At 45.0% G+C, this 21,047-nt stretch overlaps 1 protein-coding gene across 1 annotated transcript in view; it reads left to right on the top strand.

Annotated features, from left to right (window-relative positions):
- Positions 1–2,750: 2,750 nt before the first annotated feature.
- LOC135547158 (polypeptide N-acetylgalactosaminyltransferase 13) overlaps positions 2,751–21,047 on the top strand; it is an 85,183-nt gene continuing 66,886 nt past the window's right edge. The window contains exons 1-2 of the mRNA XM_064975879.1: positions 2,751–3,194; positions 11,234–11,492. Coding sequence (XP_064831951.1) covers positions 11,351–11,492 — 142 coding nt within the window. The 5' untranslated portion in view covers positions 2,751–3,194; positions 11,234–11,350. The remainder of the gene's footprint in view (positions 3,195–11,233; positions 11,493–21,047) is intronic.

The following is a 21,047-nucleotide window of genomic DNA, read 5'->3' on the forward strand; positions in this document are numbered from 1 at the left end:
TGTGGGTACAATGTGCTTGAACTAGCTCGCACGACGCGTCGGGTAGACAGGGTTGTTGCTTTTATTTCGGAATCATTCCATTGGTCCTAATGGACGCGAAGGCCAAACTCTGTCGTCCCCGCACTTTTGGCACGCTAAATCATGTGCACGTTATATTCAATCATTTTATTGACATCTAGTGGATGTCATGTAGGATATCTAACATTAATGAATTAATTAAATGTATAAATGTAAATGATTTATAAATCATTTAATGATCATATGCATGCATTTTCGTTTTCCAATTACATCCAAACGCATAAATTCAAATCAAATCAAATAAATCAAATGTTATTTGTCACATGCCCCGAATACAACAGGTGTAGAGGGGTATAGATCTTACAGTGAAATTCTTACTTACAAGCCCTTAACCAACAATGCAGTTTTTAAGAAAAAGAAGTGTTAAGAAAGTATTTACTAAAATAAACTGAGGTAAAAAAATAAAAATAATAAAAATAATCAAATAGAAAAATAACAAATAATTAAAGAGCAACAATAAAATAACAGTAAAGAGGCCATATACAGGGGGAACTGGCATAGAGTCAATGTGTGGGGACCAGTCGAGGCAATTGAGGTAACATGTACATGTAGGTAAAGTTACTATGCATAGAAAATAAAATAGTCCGGGCAGCCACGTGACCAGCTGTTCAGGAGTCTTACGGGGGGCAAAAGCTGTTAAGAAGCCTTTTGAACCTAGACTTGGCGCTCCGGTACCACTTGCCGTGCGGTAGCAGAGAGAACTGTCAATGACTAGGGTGGCAGGAGTCTGGCAATTTTTAGGGCCTTCCTCTGACATCGCCTGGTATAGAGGTCCTGAATGGCAGGAAACTTGGCCCCAGTGATGTACTGGGCTGTACGCACTACCATCTGTAGTGCCTTGTGGCCGGAGGCCGAGCAGTTGCCATATCAGGCAGTGATGCAACAGGTCAGGATGCTCACGATGGTCCAGCTGTCAAACTTTTTGAGGATTTGGGGACCCATGCCAAATCTTTTCAGTCTCCTGAGGGGGAATAGGCTTTGTTGTGCCCTCTTCACAACTGTCTTGGTGTGTTTGGACCATGATAGTTCGCTGGTGATGTGGACACCAAGGAACTTGAAGCTCTCAACCTGCTGCACTACAGCCCCAACGATGAGAATGGGGGCTCGCTCTGCCCTCCATTTCCTGTAGTCCATGATCATCTCATTTGTCTTGATCACATTGAGGGAGAGGTTGTTATCCTGGCACCACACTGCCACGTCTCTGACCTCCTCCCTGTAGGCTGTCTCATTGTTGTTAGTGATCAGGCCAACCACAGTTGTGTCGTCAGCAAACTTAATGATGGTGTTGGAGTCGTGTGTGGCCATGCAGTCATGTGTGAACAGGGAGTACAGGAGGGGACTGAGCACGCACCCCTGAGGGGCCTCCATTTTAAGGATCAGCGTGGCAGATGTGTTGTTACCTACCCTTACCACCTGGGGGGCTGTCCGTCAGGAAGTCAAGGATCCAGTTGCAGAGGGAGGTGTTTAGTCCCAGGGTCCTGAGCTTAGTGATGAGCTTTGTGGGCACTATGGTGTTGAACGCTGAGCTGTAGTCAATGAATAGAATTCTAAAGTAGGTGTTCCTTTTGTCCAGGTGGTAAAGTGCAGTGTGGAGTGCAATAGAGATTGCGTCATCTGTGAATCTGTTGGGGCGGTATGCAAATTGGAGTGGGTCTAGGGTTTCTGGGATAATGGTGTTGATTAGCCTTTCAAAGCACTTCATGGCTTTGGTTGACAGCCATTTAGGCAGGTTACCTTGGTGTTCTTGGGCAAAGAGACCATTCTGGTCTGAGCTATGCATATCTTTTAAATTATTATTATGCCCAATGTTTGGACAGAACAATAGCTCTAAGACCTAGCCTACTGTACATTTGCTGTATTGATATGAATGCCTAACTTTTAAAATACTTATAAATATAATGCATTTCGGAAGCTGAAAGATTACTAAGTGTTCCATTATTGGGATAATAGACATGAACATTATTAGGCATATTTTAGGCTACACCTCTGGCCATCCCTGGCTCGCAACTACTGGTAAATCAGCAGCAGATGGCAGTGTTTTATACTATTTGATGTAGAAAAGTGACACCTCTGTTTGTGAACAAAGCTGTGCCAAGAAAGTCTTGGTTGCAAAACTGGCATACTCAACACATTATCTGCATATCAGTTCAGTTTTGCTGTGATCATAATCAATGCCAGAATGAGAAATTATTAATTATTCTGGGTAATATTGGTTTGTAATGTACAAAATGTGTTATATTTATCTAGGTTTAACTGGCATATAATAATTAATATTATTATTCATATAGGCTATATTGACCCATTACTCAGGAAGCACCAAACTACAGTCACACAATTTCAACCAACGGGTTATAACTATTTATTCATGATTTACACAGCCTACATTTTTACAAATAATGAACTGTGGAAAAACTACAGTACTTACATTCTCATATAGCCAACATATCATTCATATTAAACTCAAAATTAGGAAGGTGTATGTACATTATTTGAGTATTGTGCGTAGGCTATTTCCCATGTGATGGACACGGAGAAAAATACATTTACCATACGCCCTTGGTGCTATGAGCATGGCTTTATGATCGACAAGACTTACAGCCAACCACGGATGAGAAAAATTACATTTGCCTGTACTGCTTTCACGTTAGATTGTACCAGAACGTATCGCTTGTACGTCTGCGGTTACCCGGCTATATATGATTCTTTCGGATAATAGGTGGATCCAAAGCATTTGCACTGCATATCAAATAGAATGCAAGGGAACTCGTTTACAATGTATCGGTACGGGTCGGGTCGTGACTACTGCAATGCATTCTGAAGAGGGACCAGGAGAAACGTTAATAGGTATCACGCAATAACGGTTGCCAACCAGCAACATCATAGGGACGTGAAATTATGCTCTTCGTTTATATATAGGTTGCCTGTCTGCGGGACCTTTGGATTGATTCTTTGATGTAAATAGAATAATATCGAAGTAGCCTAATAGGCCGATCATTTCAAGCAATCAAACATTATTTGTGAATTAGGCTATTAGTGTTGTTAACCCAATGCAACATGTTGTTGGCAGTAGAGACTTCCATCATTGCATTTATTGATTCACAGAATACGTATTTTCTGTAAGTATTGAAGTTTTGTTATTTTTACTGTAGCCTACAAAATTACATTTTATGAATGACGTGTTTTCATCTTTCAGCATTCGTTTGGGACAGTGTTCCATTTATATATTAAGTCTAGACGGTCTATTAGATATTACAAGACATGTGGGTATTCTTGTTTGATTGAATACTAATACATATTTGCAACATTTGTTGTAATATTGTTACTAGCATTCCAATTAGAATATCTTAGTCTTGGTAGAGAAAGCAGGCCAAAGTTGTAGCCTGGATATAGGCTACACCTTTACTTCTGCAGCGTTTTGAAGTCAATAGCCTACTCATCCATCACAATGACTGGATTATCGTGGAGGTCAGATATCATGGATAAAATGTAGTCATTACAATATGGTAGTATTTTACCTCTAGAGATATAGGTGTGACTTAGGGTTGGGGTCCATTCGAAGTCAGACAATTCAAGAAGTGATTTGAATTGTAAAACTCGAAAATGGAAATATCTTGAACATACAGCGCTTCTCTTTTTGAGTTTATTGAACAGTAATTGAAAGTAGATGGCCTTCAATTATTTAATTGGAATTTCAGTTTACTTCCTGAATAGATTGCCTTGTATTAACATTGAACCAAACCCTTCAGTGAGGCATTGGTAACAGTAAAGGAGTTGCAGGGCCGGCGCCAGAACGAATCAGTTGGATGGACATTTGATTTCCATGGCCAGGCATGTATTCTTCAAGTGACCTCTTAATGTGTGGCACATGGTTTTTATGGGTGTTATAGTAAAGACTCAAAGCGGCTCTTGAGTTTCAAGTTTGGGGAAGCTTACAATTTATCCTACCATTTATACCTATCTGCATGCCAGTTATGATTATATTCATATGCGCATTTTTGTGGAACAGTTTCATTTCATTAATAACATTTTCCGTTCTCAAAATCATTGTCACGTGGTGAATCATAAAAATCTGAATGAAAATGATATAAATCTGAAGTTTACAATTCAACTAATGAAAGAGCACCAGCCTCTACCATATTGATATACCCTGATCTATTGGCGACAAAAGAAATGAGCGCCTGGAACTCAGAGATAGCCTATAGCCCAGGCCAATAGAGCAGTAGGCCTATAACTTAGTCAACTAAGCAAAATACACAGGCCTAAAGCAGACAAATAAAAAGAGTAGAAAATATCCTGATGAAAATGAAGGTTCTTTCAATCGCATTAATCTCTCTACTCCGCCTGTCTGCCTCCCTTTCTGTCGGTTTACTTGAGCTAGCGCTATGTGAAGTGCTACATTGTATCAACCAGCCTATTTTTGTTCCTCAGAGTTTCTCGCGCCAGTGAGCTCGGGACAGACAGCTGTTTTTTTTACGACGTTCCACTGAATATAAAGAGACTTCATTGACTTACTGTGTGAGTTGAAGAAAACATCCATGAGAAGCAAAGCATATTAGTTATGGACGTGGTGAGTTAATTAAGACAATCAGGAACCAAATCAAAACTCGTAAATTATGGTTATGAATAAACCCTTCAAACAGCATTTCCACTCCGAGAATGAGAATGGTAACATTAAATGACTGTCATTAATACATCAATTAACATAAATTAGTGGAACCAAATTATGGAGATTAATGGTACATTTAGTAAGCCTACAGGTGCCATATGTAATGGGTATTTGATCAAAAAATAAACAATCAAGGGGCAAACAATTCACACAATGAATGCTCAAGAATTGGTGGGAGACAGCTGAGCCAATTCTGGAGAGCTAAGTGCATGCAATCTGTAGAGAGACAGGCCATATCCTCTTCTTCTTGACACATTGTCTTCACACATTAGAGATGCTTTTCACTGACAGCAGCAACTCAATAATCAGCTAGACATATTGCCACGCACACTGCCCAAATTGCATGCTTCCCAAATAGGCATAGACCTATGCACTTGTGATTTGAAACAATACATAGCAACAAAAAAAAACATGTGTATTTAAAAAAAATGTCTCTCCAATTTTGATCTTGCCTCATCGTTGTAACTCTTGTAACTCCCCAAGAGGTGAAGGTCAAGTCATGCATTCTCTGAAACATAGCCCGGAAGCCAGCCGCACCAATCTGTCGGCGGAAACACCGTTCACCTGACGACTGAGGTCAGCCTGCAGGTGCCCAGCCCACCACAAGGAGTCACTAGAGCGCAATGAGCCAAGCAAACCCCACCCGGCCAAGCCCTCCCCTTACCCAGACGACGCTGGGCCAATTGTGCGCCTCCCTATGGGACTCCCGATCACGGTCGGTTGTGATACAGCCCGGGATTGAACCATGGTCTGTAGTGATGCCTTTAGCACAGCTGTGGATGCCCCACAGCTTTATAAGAAGCTAATGATCCTCCATGGCTAAATAATGCTCTCTGGTGAAGTATTTTTAATGATTTTATTTAGACAGGAGTAATTATATAATTTTGCCTGAAACCAGAGATCTGTGGGCCTATATAATGCCATTCCATTTTCTGCGTTCCATCCATTATTATGAGCCATTCTCCCCTCAGCAGCCTCCACTGGTGTACATATATCTTATGCTGAGTGAAACTTTGTATTTAACTAGGCAAGTCAGTTAAGAACAAATTTTTATTTTCAATGACGGCCTAGGAACAGTGGGTTAACTGCCTGTTCAGGGGCAGAACGACAGATTTGTACCTTGTTAGCTCAGGGATTTGAATTTTCAACCTTCCGGTTGCTGCTCCAACACTCTAACCACTAGGCTACCCTGCCGCCCAAGGAGTGTGTTCTTGGCTTTCCACCATATCACACCCTGTGGGTTGTCTCTCACTTTATAATGGTCTTAATCAATAGTGATACTATATTTACGTTACACCAGGGTTGACCAACCCTCTTCCTAGAGATTTACTGTCCTGTAGGTTTTAAGTCCAACTCTAATAAAGCATAGCCTTGTATGATCATGCTGATCTCGTGAGATTACATACATGTCTTTGGCTACAATTTCAACTGTTTTACTGAGTTACAGTTCATATAAGGAAATCAGTAAATTGAAATAAATAAATTAGGCCCTAATCTATGGATTTCACATGATTGGGCTGGGGGCACAGCCAAGGGTGGGCCTGGTTCCCCAGTGGGTGGGCCTATGCTCTCCCAGAGAGACAAATCAGAATGAGTTTTTCCCCACAAAAGGGCTTTATTGAAGACATAAATAATCCTCAGTTTCATCATTTGTCCAGGTTGCTGGTCTCAGATGACCCCGCAAGTGATGAAGCCGGATGTGAAGTCCTGGGCTGGCGTGGTTACACGTAACATGGTTACACGTGGCGTGGTTACACACGGGCAAAATGAAAAATTCACTGAAATGACATTGGAGGCGGCTTATGGTAGAGAAATTATCAATAAATTATCTGGAAACAGCTCTGGTGGACATCCCTGCAGTCAGCATGCCAATTGCATGCTCCCTCAAAAACTTGAGACTTCTATGGTATTGTGTTATGTAACAAAACTGCACATTTCATTAACCCCAGCACCAGCTTTTATTGCACCTTTGTAATGATCATGATATTTAATTAGCTTCTTGATATGCACACCTGTCAGGTGGATGGATTATCTTGGCAAAGGAGAAATGCTCACTTAACAGGGATGTGGACAAATTTGTGCACAAAATTTGAGAGAAATAAGCTTTTTGTGAGTATTAACAATTACTGGGATATTTTATTTCAGCTCATGAAACATGGGACCAACACTTCACATGTTGCATTTATATTTTTGTTCAGTGTATATATACGCTCACCAGATCAGGATGCAGGCGTGCGATAGAACAGCAAAATATACTGCACTTATTTTTTACCATGCTGCTCACCTCAGTTTAGTCAACAAAACAAAAACAATTACAAATGAACCTGGGGGCGACCAGTGGCGCTGTTTCACCTTTCGCGGATCTCAGCTTTAACTAGCTGTTTCGGGTATGTTGGATTAGGGTTTGACTGAACCTACAGGACAGTAGAACTCCAGGATAGGGTTTTGGCAGCCCTGCATACACTAAAGAAGTGTTTCCAATAGATATGACACTAGTGTTCCCTCATGTACTTTAGTAGCACAGCACACCTCTTCCCTTTGTTATTTAAGCTGTCACAGCAACCCATTGGATTGGAGCGATGGACAGATTTAAGAGTATCAGCCCTATAGTCCATCCTGATAATCATTTCATGTATCCTGAAGGCCCAATGCTGGATGATTTGTGCTGATTTCTCATATTCTGAAAATTAAGAAAGATTGGGCTCAAAGTGCTCTCTGTCATAATTGCTGACATCAGGTCCCTGTACACGAGAGAAGTTCAGTCTGCTTCTGGATTGTACTTAAGTACTTCAGATAACTGTGTTTGTGATCTAAGAATAAACCAGTCAGAAATGGTAGAGAGTATTAGACCTCAATTGACCCTTCGCTAAGCCCCGCCCCCCTTGGTTACTGTTGCAATCTCAGACAACAACCTCAGACAATAACAGGAAGCCCAATTCCCCTTTCTAACCACTGGCGAAATCCCCTCACAATGATCTGTGTTTTTAATACACAATGAAATTAAACACAGACTACCCCTGGTATGTTGTGGTGGACTGTCATTACAGTTGCTACACAGGAACCTGGTAAAATTAAGGTTGTAGTGTGGCGAGCCACTGGATGGCTCTGAATGCACTGTCAGCATGCAGCCAAAGTTACTAACCACTTTTGGAGCGAAATAGTGCTCTTAAATCATATCCCGATGTCGACAGCAGATTAATGTTGTTTTCATAACATTCTAACATACATTTAGAAAAAACAAGTTATATTAACTGGCTAGCTAGCTTTAGCAAGGTTGAGTGGTCAATAAGTCTGAGAACTCGCTAGCTAACTAGCTGAGCTAGCAAACAATGTAACAAAAGTATACTTTTGGATTCTAAAAATACTAAATCAACAGTCTCTGCATTTCAGAAATCACAGTAGCAAGTACCCCTGTTGCACTGTTCAATTATTTCGTCATTTAAACAACTCATTTTTGGATGAAAACTCTTTGATTTTGTAATGCCTCAGTGGCTTTGATGTGATTCAAACGTAAACTTGCCAGAGGTTTTGGACTTGATGACAGTTGCTATCCATTCAAGATCTGTGATTGGTTGCCCAAACTTCTGGGGCAAGGCGAATTGTCAATTGCCATTGTTTGAGCAGTCTTGCTTGATGAGTAGAAGCCTATGGATACTGTAACTGTCACAGAGCCTGAGCTGTCAACCGATGTAACACTTTTGGCTCCATGGGTAAAGCACCAAAGCTCTGGTGAAGTCAATAATGTTTGATGTTGTTTAGACAAATGTTTCAGCTGAATTGTGTGCTGTAATGAAGGGCGAGTCTAGAGGCGAAAGAAACGCAAGCCTATTTAGGCGAGGTGCTGGCTAGCGGAGTAGAACAGTTCAAAAAATGAAAGGAGAGCCGCACACTCTAGTAATGAAGGAGAGACCTTGTTGCAGCGCACTGCTCAACAGACAGGAAATATTAATCTGTGCAGATGGTTAGACTAATGACCCAGCCGCTTCAGAGGGGACTACTAACGTCACCTCCAGCGTAGTTGGTGGCACCAGACCCAAACATAGCACTCGACAGTACCAAGCAGATGGTCGAGCAGGAACGCAGCAGACATGATCAGATTTTTTGTTAGCAGAAATTACCATCAAATTAAATATGGTGAAGGTAGTGTAAGGTTCCATGCTCAGTGTTACTAGGTGTTGGTGTCTTGGATATCATGCAGAGTCATGGAGTTTTTGAAATACATGATTAGATTTAGATCTGAATACCTTATCACCAAAATCGATACATGGGTATACATTTGTATGGTTTGGGAAAGTCCTTTGTGACTGATGACAACATTGCACACAAGAGAGTCTTTCTTTTTTTGGACTGTCATTCTCGAAGCCTTTTGGGGGTAGTGTCCAACCTTACATAGCCTACACATCTGGTTAAGCTTTGTAGGCCTACTTATGACAGTTCAACCAAAAGTACTTTGACATTTTCGGTAACATACTGTACTTTTGTTTTTGTTTACGGTAACTTAAATGTAACCTGCTGCCAGTAAGTTCTGGCAGCAGGTTACAGACACCCTGGCTTGTTTTTGGATGAGGCAACAGTTAGCCCAGGGCAGGCTAGTCATCTACTGTGATGGACATAGACAGAGAGCAGAGATGATGCTGGTAGTACAAAGACAACACTACACTGTCCTATGCTGCAGGAGAATGATACGGACATGAAATCAGTCAGATGTTGTGGGGAGGAGCCTAGAAGGGTGTTACAAGAATCACCCATTGGCACGGGGCCTTGAGCATATTGGAGAATGCGGGTAAACAAAAACGCAATGAAACGCACGCACGCGCAAACACACATGCAAAAACACACAAACACACGCATGCTCACACACACACACACTACACAGTCTTGTTTCTGTTTACATGTATTATTTTTGCGTGGTTAGATGATCGAGTTTCTAGAAACTTAATGCACCACAGAACAGTCCAATACTAGATTTTGTGTGTAAGATACAAAATATTTGATAGTCTATTATGTCATTATGGCCTCCTTGCCTCACCAAAATAAAAATGTAAGACTTTGGCATCATAGATATTACTTCTTTACAATAATGCAAATGTTTCAGTCACACAAGCCTTACTGTACATCATTAAATTGAATTGGAGATTGACATTTTTAGAAGGAAAATATAGCATGCTCTATTTCAGTTGTGATCTAATCAATCACTATCTTGCCGGAGTTGTTGTCGGGTAGCTATGTAATGGTTCATATTACGAGTAATGTCTCCATGCTGTTGTCTTCTGACTGACAGCTGCTTCTTATAGACCTGTCTTTTCCTTTGCCATTTGACATGCACACGGTTTCATACAGGCTGAATTGAATGCAGCTTGTTGCCTCTGACTGTAAGCCTATAATTCCAGTCAGAGAAAGTCATATTCCAGAGGAAATGATGGTGTTTGTCATGTTGAATACTAGTGAGGCATTCATTTAATTCCATTGAGATTTCTGTTCCCCACAAACATTCTCATTGGACTGAAATCTATCTGCCTGTTCCAGGCAAAGCAGCCAATAACATCAGAGAGGATAAGCAGACTCTGAGGGAGAAATTAGCTTGCTGCTTTCCTCTGAACTGGAAAAATACAAAGTCATCGTCAACAGCTATGTTCCATACAAAATGTACAGGTAACTTCCCAAATAATGTAAACACTTGCGTAAATGAGGGATACAAAGTATATTGAAAGCAGTTGCTTCCCTTCCCTATATATGTCACTCCCTTCGGTACCTTCCCCAGGCATTATTGTTTCTGTTTCCTGTCTGTGTTTCTTGTTTTGTTCATTAAATTATGCACTCCCTGAACTTGCTACCCAGCGCACTCGTTACACTTCCACACAGGTGTGGCTCCTGAGATAATTAAGCAATTAACATCCCATCAGGCTTAGGGTCATGTATAAAAATGCTGGTCAGGCCATTATTTTGGCTACCATGGCTATGCCCCCATAGGATAACAATGACCCATCCACAGGGCACGAGTGGTCACTGAATGGTTTGATGAGCAAAGGATGTAAACCATATGCCCTGGCTGTCTCAGTCACCAGATCTCAGTCCAACTGAACATTTATGGGAGATTCTGGAGCAGTGCCTGAGACAGCATTTTCTACAACCACCGACAAAACACCAAATGATGGAATTTCTCTGGAAGAATGGCGTTACATCCCTCCAATAGAGTTCCAGCCACTTGTATAATCTATGCCAAGGTGCACTGAAGCTGTTCTGGCTCAACACCTTATTAAAACACGCTGTTGGTGTTTCCTTTATTTTGGCAGTTAACTGTACATCTTCAAAGGAAGTAAGCGGTGGAAGCTGTATGGTGGAATCACTAAATTCAACAAGTCTTGTTCACTTCAGTGTCATTGTCCCAATGTTCAATATTAACGTTCCATAAGTGAAGTTTACTTTTGTACAGTTGTTAAAGTTCACTATCTAACCATGTTGTTTGGTTTTGCTCTCATCTCTATATAGCGGGATGCTGTCCCTGTGTGCCCCACGCTCAATCTCCCCTCCGCTGGTTTGAGTTCCTGCTCTCTGTCTGGGGCCCACCTGCTGATTCCTCCCCGACACCACGTCACGTAGAGGGCAATGCGGCGGTTTGTCTACTGTAAGGTGGTGCTGACCACTTCGCTGGTCTGGGTGCTGGTGGATGTCTTCCTGTTGCTCTACTTCAGTGAATGTAACAAATGTGACGACAGGAAGGATCGCTCAATGCTGCCTGCTCTGAGAGGTGAGCCCTGAATTGAATAAACTTTATTAATACCACAGGGGGAAAATGGATTTGTCACCAGCAAGACACACACAACAACAATGCATACTTCAGACACACACAGACAGAGCACTGATGGCTGGTGAAACAAGCACAAGTCATAACTTCTATAGAAGCCAATGGATTCAATAGAATAGACTTTCCTCTGTAGATATGGGTTGGTGGCCCTGCGAAGCAGTCACCATGACAGATTTGCCAACTCCACACAGTAGTCCAATACAAATGAACACTATTCTTGTGTTATTACATTGCTATTACATTTGGGGAAAGTTTGGAGAACAAATACCACAGTAAACTTCAAAGAAAAGCAACAGAGTTACTTGTTGAATCTCAGACTGAGTGCAGAATTAAGATACCTTTTTTTCCTTGAGAGTGAAAACCATGGTTAAGTCTCAAATGCCTGGTTCAGGGCCGTTTCTAGCATTTTGTTAGCAAATGTCTTGCAGTTCTATACATTTTGCCATGGGATGGTTAGAAAATGTTACAGTTTAATGCTGATTTCCTGCAGTTCTACACATTTTGACATGGGATGGAGTGGCATTTTTTCAGTTCTAAAGTAAATGTTCTGCCATTCTACACATTTTGCCATGACTTATGACATGTTCCTATGATATTTGAGTGAGAGTAACTAACAAAATCATTGGGGGCCCCCTGGCTGTCAGGGCCCTTGGGTAGGTGCCTTGCATGTAATTCGGGCCATGATTATTACAAGGTTTAGATAGTAGGGTAGACTAACTTCTAAAATGTTAGCTAACATGGACTAATTGAGTGACTGTCAATACCTGACATGACAAGAGGGAAACTGATGAAGCACTACCAAATTTTGAAATTGCTCGTTATGTATTCCACTATCCTCACTAACAGTAAGTTGATGCCCTTACTTCCTGGTTGGGGGTCCCTAGTGGCAGCGGTGCCTTAAGTGTATATTTATGTCACTTGTGCCTAGAAACAGCACTGCCCTAGTTAATCAACCTTATCCACAGGAGTGTCCTTTCCTTCTTTGGCCCAGCATTTCCTTACATGCCCTTTCCAATAAACAAGTTTACAAATGGCCCGCTAAGCTGCTTCCAAGGTTAGAATGGGGAGAGAAACTCCAGAAAGAAGCTACAAATCTATGTGGCCTTCTGGATTCCAGACTAATTTCCATCACAACAGTGCCTGACGTTACATACGATTTACTTATGCTCTTAGTTTAATTTAAATGGTGTTAGCCGATTTGATACATGTGCTCGGCATTGAGTTGTTTTCAGACTCTAAATATATCAGTGTAAGCTTTTGGGGGAATGGATGGCTTAGTCCTTTGGCAGTCTGTCACACATTCTCTGATTTACTGTTGCTTTAAGAGTCTCCAATGAACATCGTCAAATTGATTTGGTTGGCTAATGGTTTTTGATCCTTGTATCACAATGTTAATTTTATTTAGCTTAGGCCTTTTTTGCCATTCGTAAAGGGATAGTTCACCAATATGTAATTTTATAATTTGATTGAATCCCTTTAACCCAGTACACTTATGACTAGTAGATTAAAATACTACAGTTTCTGTGTAGTATTATATATTTGATATTCCCTCGTTATGTTGAGATCACAACTTATTATCACAACTTATCTCATGATCACGACATAACAAAAGTTGCTTTGTCGTTATCACAAGATAATTATTTCATGATCATGACACAACAAAAGTTGTTCCCTTTCAGTCAGTCAACTTTAGTACAACATACAATGGGGAGTCGCACTCTTGCGACCTTGGTTGAAAGATCTACCATCATGCCTGACAAGGTCAATGAAATCCGCACGTCGCTGGAAGCCCCGCCTTCCACAGTTGATAAGCTCTGATTAATTCCTTCAATTATTCCGCTCTTCCCCTCAGCGTAAACAGGAGTGATTCACGCTACTAAAACAAACAATTGGAAGACGAGACTGTCTTAGGTTGTGCCATAGTGGTAGAGCGTGCTCACCCTCTGTACGTTGTGTGCTAAAGGTTGTACTTGTTTTCATACATTTTCTAATCACAAACAATTAGTTATTCTTCAATGAGTAAGATGTTTAAGAAAATGACCAAGACAACAATGGCTAAGCCGGGTTCGGGGTCGAGATCATGCCCCCAGTCATCGGTTGTCGTGGCATTTACCACGGACTCCAAGTCAAAGTTAAATGAACAGATACGGTGGCTGCCTGGGCGTGGGGTATGGGGTGACTGCCTGGGCGTGGGGTATGGGGTGACTGCCTGGGCGTGGGGTATGGGGTGACTGCCTGGGCGTGGGGTATGGGGTGACTGCCTGGGCGTGGGGTATGGGGTGACTGCCTGGGCGTGGGGTATGGGGTGACTGCCTGGGCGTGGGGTATGCGGTGACTGCCTGGGCGTGGGGTATGCGGTAGCTGCCTGGGCGCGGGGTATGCGGTAGCTGCCTGGGCGTGGGGTATGCGGTGGCTGCCTGCACGTGGGGTATGCGGTAGCTGCCTGGGCGTGGGGTATGCGGTAGCTGCCTGGGCGGGGGGTATGCGGTGGCTGCCTGGGTGTGGGGTATGCGGTAGCTGCCTGGGCGTGGGGTATGCGGCAGCTGCCTGGGCGTGGGGTATACGGTAGCTGCCTGGGCGCGGGGTATGTGGTAGCTGCCTGGGCGTGGGGTATGCGGTGGCTGCCTGCGCGTGGGGTATGCGGTAGCTGCCTGGGCATGGGGTATGCGGTAGCTGCCTGCGCGTGGGGTATGCGGTAGCTGCCTGGGCGTGGGGTATGCGGTAGCTGCCTGGGCGCGGGGTATGCGGTAGCTGCCTGGGCGTGGGGTATGCGGTAGCTGCCTGGGCGTGGGGTATGCGGTAGCTGCCTGGGCGCGGGGTATGCGGTAGCTGCCTGGGCGCGGGGTATGCGGTGGCTGCCTGCGCGTGGGGTATGCGGTAGCTGCCTGGGCGGGGGGTATGCGGTAGCTGCCTGGGTGTGGGGTATGCGGTGGCTGCCTGGGGTATGCGGTGGCTGCCTGGGGTATGCGGTGGCTGCCTGGGGTATGCGGTGGCTGCCTGGGTGTGGGGTATGCGGTGGCTGCCTGGGCGTGGGCTATGCGGTAGCTGCCTGGCTCCTGTGCACTCTGTCGCCAGTTATGTGAGGCTACTCGAGGTGCACAGGGTTTGCGTGCACCTTCGATGAAAAAGCAGCCCCCCCCGAGTACTTGGCTGGAGTAACCCCCAGAGCGAGGGTCCTTGGCACGGGTCTGAATGACCAGTGCTCCCCTCCGCAAAAACAGTACTGTGACAACAGTGCCTCCACGTTTGTTAAACGGGGTACTACATCAGCCATTGCCAGAGCCACCTGTGCCCGTAAAGGAGGGGGGCTTCATGCAGGCTGCCTGGGCGTGGGGTATGCGGTGGCTGCCTGGGCGTGGGGTATGCGGTGGCTGCCTGGGCGTGGGGTATGCGGTGGCTGCCTGGGCGTGGGGTATGCGGGGGCTGCCTGGGCGGGGGGTATACGGTAGCTGCCTGGGCGGGGGGTATACGGTAGCTGCCTGGGCGTGGGGTATGCGGTAGCTGCCTGGGCGTGGGGTATGCGGTAGCTGCCTGGGCGTGGGGTATGCGGTAGCTGCCTGGGCGTGAGGTATGCGGTGGCTGCCTGGGGTATGCGGTGGCTGCCTGGGGTATGCGGTGGCTGCCTGGGTGTGGGGTATGCGGTGGCTGCCTGGGCGTGGGGTATGCGGTAGCTGCCTGGCTCCTGTGCACTCTGTCGCCAGTTATGTGAGGCTACTCGAGGTGCACAGGGTTTGCGTGCACCTTCGATGAAAAAGCAGCCCCCCTGAGTACTTGGCTGGAGTAACCCCCAGAGCGAGGGTCCTTGGCACGGGTCTGAATGACCAGTGCTCCCCTCCGCAAAAACAGTACTGTGACAACAGTGCCTCCACGTTTGTTAAACGGGGTACTACATCAGCCATTGCCAGAGCCACCTGTGCCCGTAAAGGAGGGGGGCTTCATGCAGGTTATACAGTTACCCTCGTTCCAGTGTTCACAGGGTTCAAGGAGTATATCAATCTCCCCAGGGTGAGCGTAACAAGTTGGGTCACTGTTCACAAGGGGGTGCACCTCCCGCATTAGTGGCCCATTACTGGGATTCATTGCTGATTCCTGCTTTTACCTCACTAGTCCCTATGTGATACAGGTTATGGACGATTAGTTGTTGGAAGCGGAGTCGAGGGAACGAGCAGGGTTAGACATCATCACGCTATTATCCTACATGTAGTCTCTCTGGTTCATATGAGCACCCAAATGAGCTGTCTGTCTCCAGCTCAACACTTTTCATTCCTAGGAATAAGATACAATTTCAAAGAGATGGGGCCCATTTTTCAGAGCTGTCTGTCCCATTCCCAGCTATGTTACAAGGTGCTTTATCGCCAGTACCTATGTACAGGTCGGCAGGGTAACCCTCATGTTAAAAATAAATTCCCTGGCTCGCAGTTGGCGTTCCAGTTCGATGGGGTTGAGGTCAAGGCTCTGTGCAGGCCAGTCAAGTTCTTTCACACCAATCTTGACAAACCATTTCTGTATGGACCTCACTTTGTGCATGGGGGCATTGTCATGCTGAAACAGGAAAGGGCCTTCTCCAAACGGTTACCACAAAGTTGGAAGCACAGAATCATCTAGAATGTCATTGTGTTTACTGGAACTAAGGGGCCTTGCCTTAACCATGAAAAACAGCCCCAGACCATTATTCCTCCTCCACCAAACTTTACAGTTGGCCAAACCCAGATTCGTCAGTCGGACTGTCAGATGGTGAAGCATAATTCATCACTCCAGAGCACGCGTATCCACTGCTCCAGAGTCCAATGGCGACGAGCTTTACACCACTCCAGCCGACGCATGGCATTGCCCATGGTGATCTTTGGCTTGTGTGCGGCTGCTCGGCCATGGAAACCCATTTCATGAAGCTCCCGATGAAGTTATTGTGCTGATGTTGCTTCCAAAGGCAGTTTGGAACTCAGTAGTGCGTGTTGCAACCGAGGACACTTGCCGGTCCCGTTCGGTGAGCTTGTGTGGCCTACCACTTTGCAGATGAGCTGTTCTTGCTCCCAGATGCTTCCACTTCACAAGTTGACAGTTGACCAGGGAAGCTCTAGCATGGCAGACATTTTTCAAACTGAGTTGTTGGAAAGTTGGCATCCTATGACGGTGCCACAAGAAGCAGGCAATCTGAGTGGTTCCTATGTCAAAGTCTCATCGTTGTTGATCAAACCTACTACTGTTGTGTCGTCTGCAAACTTGATGATTGAGTTGGAGGTGTGCATGGCCACGAAGTCATGGGTGAACAGGGAGTACAAGAGAGGGCTCAGCACTCACCCTTATGGGGCCCCAGTGTTGAGGATCAGCAAAGTTGAGAGGTTGTTTCCTACCGTCACCACCTGTGGGAGGGCCCATCAGGAAGTCCAGGACCCAATCGCACAGGGCGGGGTTGAGACCCAGGGCCTCAAGCTTAATGATGAGTTTGGAGATTGCATCGTCTGTGGACCTATTGGGGCGGTATACAAATTGCAGTGGGTCTAGGGTGACACGTAAGGTGGTGATATGATCCTTGATTAGTCTCTCAAAGCACTTCATGATGACAGAAGTGAGTGCTACGGGGCGATAGTCATTTACTCCAGTTACCTTTGCCTTCTTGGGTACAGGAACAATGGTGGCCATCTTGAAGCATGTGGGGACAACAGACTGGGATAGAGAGAGATTGAATATGTCCGTAAACACACCAGCCAGCTGGTCTGCGCATGCTCTAAGGACGTAGCTAGGATGCTGTCTGGGCTGGCAGCCTTGCGAGGGTTAACACGTTTATATGTCTTACTCACGTTGGCGCCACTGAGAAGGGAGTCCTTGGTAGCGGGCCGCATCGGTGGCACTGTATTATCCTCAAAGCAGGCAAAGAAGATGTTTAGTTTGTCTGGAAGCAAGATTTCGGTGTCCGTGATGTGGCTGGTTTTCTTTTTGTAGTCTGTGATTGCCTGTAGACCCTGCCACATACGTCTCGTGTCTGAGCCGTTGAATTGCGACTCCACTTTGTCCCTATACTGACATTTCACTTGTTTGATTGCCTTGCGGAGGGAATAACTACACTGTTTGTATTCGCCCGTATTCCCAGTCATCTTTCCATGGTTAAATGCGTTGGTTAGCACTTTCAGTTTTGCGCGAATGCCACCATCTATCCACAGTTTCTGGTTATTTATTTAACCTTTATTTAACTAGGCAAGTCAGTTAAGAACAAATTCTTATTTACAATGACGGCCTACCCCGGTCAAACCCGGACAACGATGAGCCAATTGTGCGCCACTCTATGGGACCAATCACAGCCGGATATGATGCAGCCTGTATTCGAACCAGGGACTGCAGTGACGCCTCTTGCACTGAGATGCAGTGTCTTAGACTGCTGCTCCACTCGGGAACCCTAGGGTAGGTTTTAATAGTCACAGTGTGAACAACATCTCCTATGCACTTCCTTATGAACTCATTCACTGGATCAGCGTATAAATCTATATTATTCTCTGAGGTTACCTGGAACATGTCCCAGTCCGCGTGATCAAAACAATCTTGAAGCATGGATTCCGATTGGTCAGACCAGCGTTGAACTGTCCTTGTCATGGGTACATCCTGTTTGGGTTTCTGCCTATAGGAGGGTAGAAGCAAAATGGAGTCCTGGTCAGATTTGCCGAACGTAGGGTGAGGGAGGGCCTTGTATGCATCTCGGAAGTTAGAGTAGCAATGATCCAGTATTTTGTCAGCCCGAGTACTACAATCGATATGCTGATAGAATTTAGGTAGCCTTGTTCTCAAATTTGCTTTGTTAAAATCCCCAGCTCCAATAAATGCAGCCCCGGATATATGGTTTCCAGTTTGCATAGAGAAGTGGAGTTCCTTGAGGGCGGTCGTCGTGTCGGCTTGGGGGGATATACACCACAGTGGCAATAACCAACGAGAATTCTCGTGGGAGATAATAAGGACGGCATTTGATTGTGAGGTATTCTAGGTCCACTGAACAGGACTTGAGTTCCTGTATGTTGTAGCGGTATTTATTAGAGAGGGGTAAAGAAAGATTTTGTTCGGGCGCCAGGCAGGTATTAACCATGCCAAAAAGAAAAGAGTAGAATAGAGAGAGTACCACTACCAGACCCACACACATCAGCAGAAGAGACTGCCTAGAGTGTAGCCTGTTTACCAGATAGCCAGTGGAGAGAAAATAGAATACACACCATGTAAAACCCACATCACAGCACAGGGGTAACCCCAACAAGAATACCTCATACAATAATACTAATACTAATAATGGCAGAGCAATTAAACAGTAACTTCATACAAGAACGAACCCAGTCATCAACAGAGGATTTGCAATAATCTGTATTATTTTCTAGTGGATGAGTGCAGAGGGTATGAATGTGGGGGGTGTTCATCGACACAACAAAGGCCTTAAAAATGTCCACAGTCTTCTCGGCCACATGTCATTAGTACACCTCACCTCAATACAGTTCACATAACAATACACAACTTGCAAGCAACCTCCCTTTTAACTAAAATGTCCATCAAAATACTTCTGGCAGGGCAATAATAGTCCAGCTCTAATGAACTTCAATGGGAAGTGCATTTGAAAAATAGAGAGTCTGTTGCAGGGTAAAGCACTGGAACGAGAGGGAAGAGAAAGAGAGAGAAAAAGAGAAATCTTAGCTGTGGTCTTCAGGCCTGCCGGTGTACGGTCTGACTGTCCGATGGTTTGTTGGTTTGTATGGTAAAGCTTCGCAACAATGTTGCTACTAATCCATGCGATCCATAACGGGCGCGGTCCCAAACAAAAACAACCACGATCTCAAGCGATCACACCGATGATTGAGTTAAATACTTTATAAACTACAAACGCTGAAAAACAAACAAAACTTCTGCAGCACAGCACACACAATCAAACTGTCGCGCCAGCCAAGAGCCCCTCCCCAAAGAGCTGAATGAGCTCTCTTTATCTCCTCCTTCCTTAGTGCTCATGCGCTCTTAAAGTGGCAGTGCACGGTGAAGGCTCCGAGCAGATTTCGCCACACTCCTCCCCCCATGAAAAAACAAAGCCTGTAGAATCAGAGAGGACGCAGGCTTTGACAGGTTCATGTTCCTGCTACACAAAACCAGGGAAGTCCTCATCAGAGTCCTCCACGAAGAGGTCCTGCAGGTGTTGCTTTTGTCTGCGATCCAGCTCTTCTGCCGTAGGGTAGCAGGGCTTTAGGTCAACAACATGCACTGTCCTGACATCTTCCCCAGTGTCCTCCAAACAGACCAAGTAGTTCACTGGTCCCAACTGCTGCACTACACGGTATGGACCTTTCCATCTCGAAGCTAGCTTGGCAGTGAACTTCTTAGATGCCTTTGACAGATGATGTGAACGTACCCAGACACGAGACTGGGGTGGAAAACACACGTCTCGTCTGTGTTTGTCATAGTTTCTCAGCTGTCGTTGTTTGGCTTTGGTTTTGCTGGCCTCCACTCTGGCTAGCAAGGTGTGGTGGTGTTGTATGGCATCAAACGCTGGGCAGTCAGGTGAAACATTCGAACTTTGCAAGACCCTGTCCATCGGACCTTTTAGTGGTCTTCCCAGGTGGAGTTCGGCAGGAGTGACCCCAGAAGTCTCCTGCACGGCAGAGTTCAGTGCAAAGCGAAATTCTGGAAGATGCTGATCCCAACTTGTGTGCTGATCCCCCACGAATGAAGCAATCATCCCCTTCAGGGTTCGGTTTACCCTCTCGGTCAGGTTGGTCTGAGGATGATAGGCTGTGGTCAACTTGGCAATTACACCCCAGTAGGTACAGAGCTCTTTGTAGATTCCTGATATGAACTGCGGACCTCGGTCAGATAGGATTTGGTCTGGAATCCCGAATCTGGTAAAAACCTCCCTTCTCAGAATTAGAGCAATGGCTGATGCAGTGGCTTTGCGGAGGGGAAACAACTCCACCCAGTGTGTGTAGTAGTCCACTACCACCAATAAAAATTCATTCCGTGTCCCCCGGCTGGGAGGAAAAGGTCCCATGAGGTCAATTCCCAACATTTCATTTGGATGGTTCACCACGGTCTGCTGCATTTTCCCGGCAGGTCTGCCAATGTCTGGTTTGTATTTCTGGCAGACTTCACACTGCTGTACAAACTTCCGGGTATCAACCCACATGCCTGGCCAGTAAACCACCTCTTGTAGTCTTCGATAAGTTTTAAAAACTCCAAGATGGCCACTCATGGGATTGGCATGATAAGCTTGGATTATCTGGTCACACAATGTAGAGGGAATGAAGACGCGATAATGGGTGCTGTGTATTCCATCTCCTCTTGGAGTTTTTCGATACACTTTATCCTGAATTATGCTATACTTATCATTGAAGCGACTCTTGGTGTCTTCTTCAGACAGACTCTTGTGGATCACCATTATGGCAGCATCCTTCTGCTGTGCTCTCCATACACTCTCATCATCCAGAGGAAAGGAATCATCCAGACATTTAGCGGTAGCATAAGTACTGCACAAGGGAGGACAAACAT

Source organism: Oncorhynchus masou, chromosome 10 (assembly GCF_036934945.1).
Source record: "Oncorhynchus masou masou isolate Uvic2021 chromosome 10, UVic_Omas_1.1, whole genome shotgun sequence".
NCBI lineage: Eukaryota > Metazoa > Chordata > Actinopteri > Salmoniformes > Salmonidae > Oncorhynchus > Oncorhynchus masou.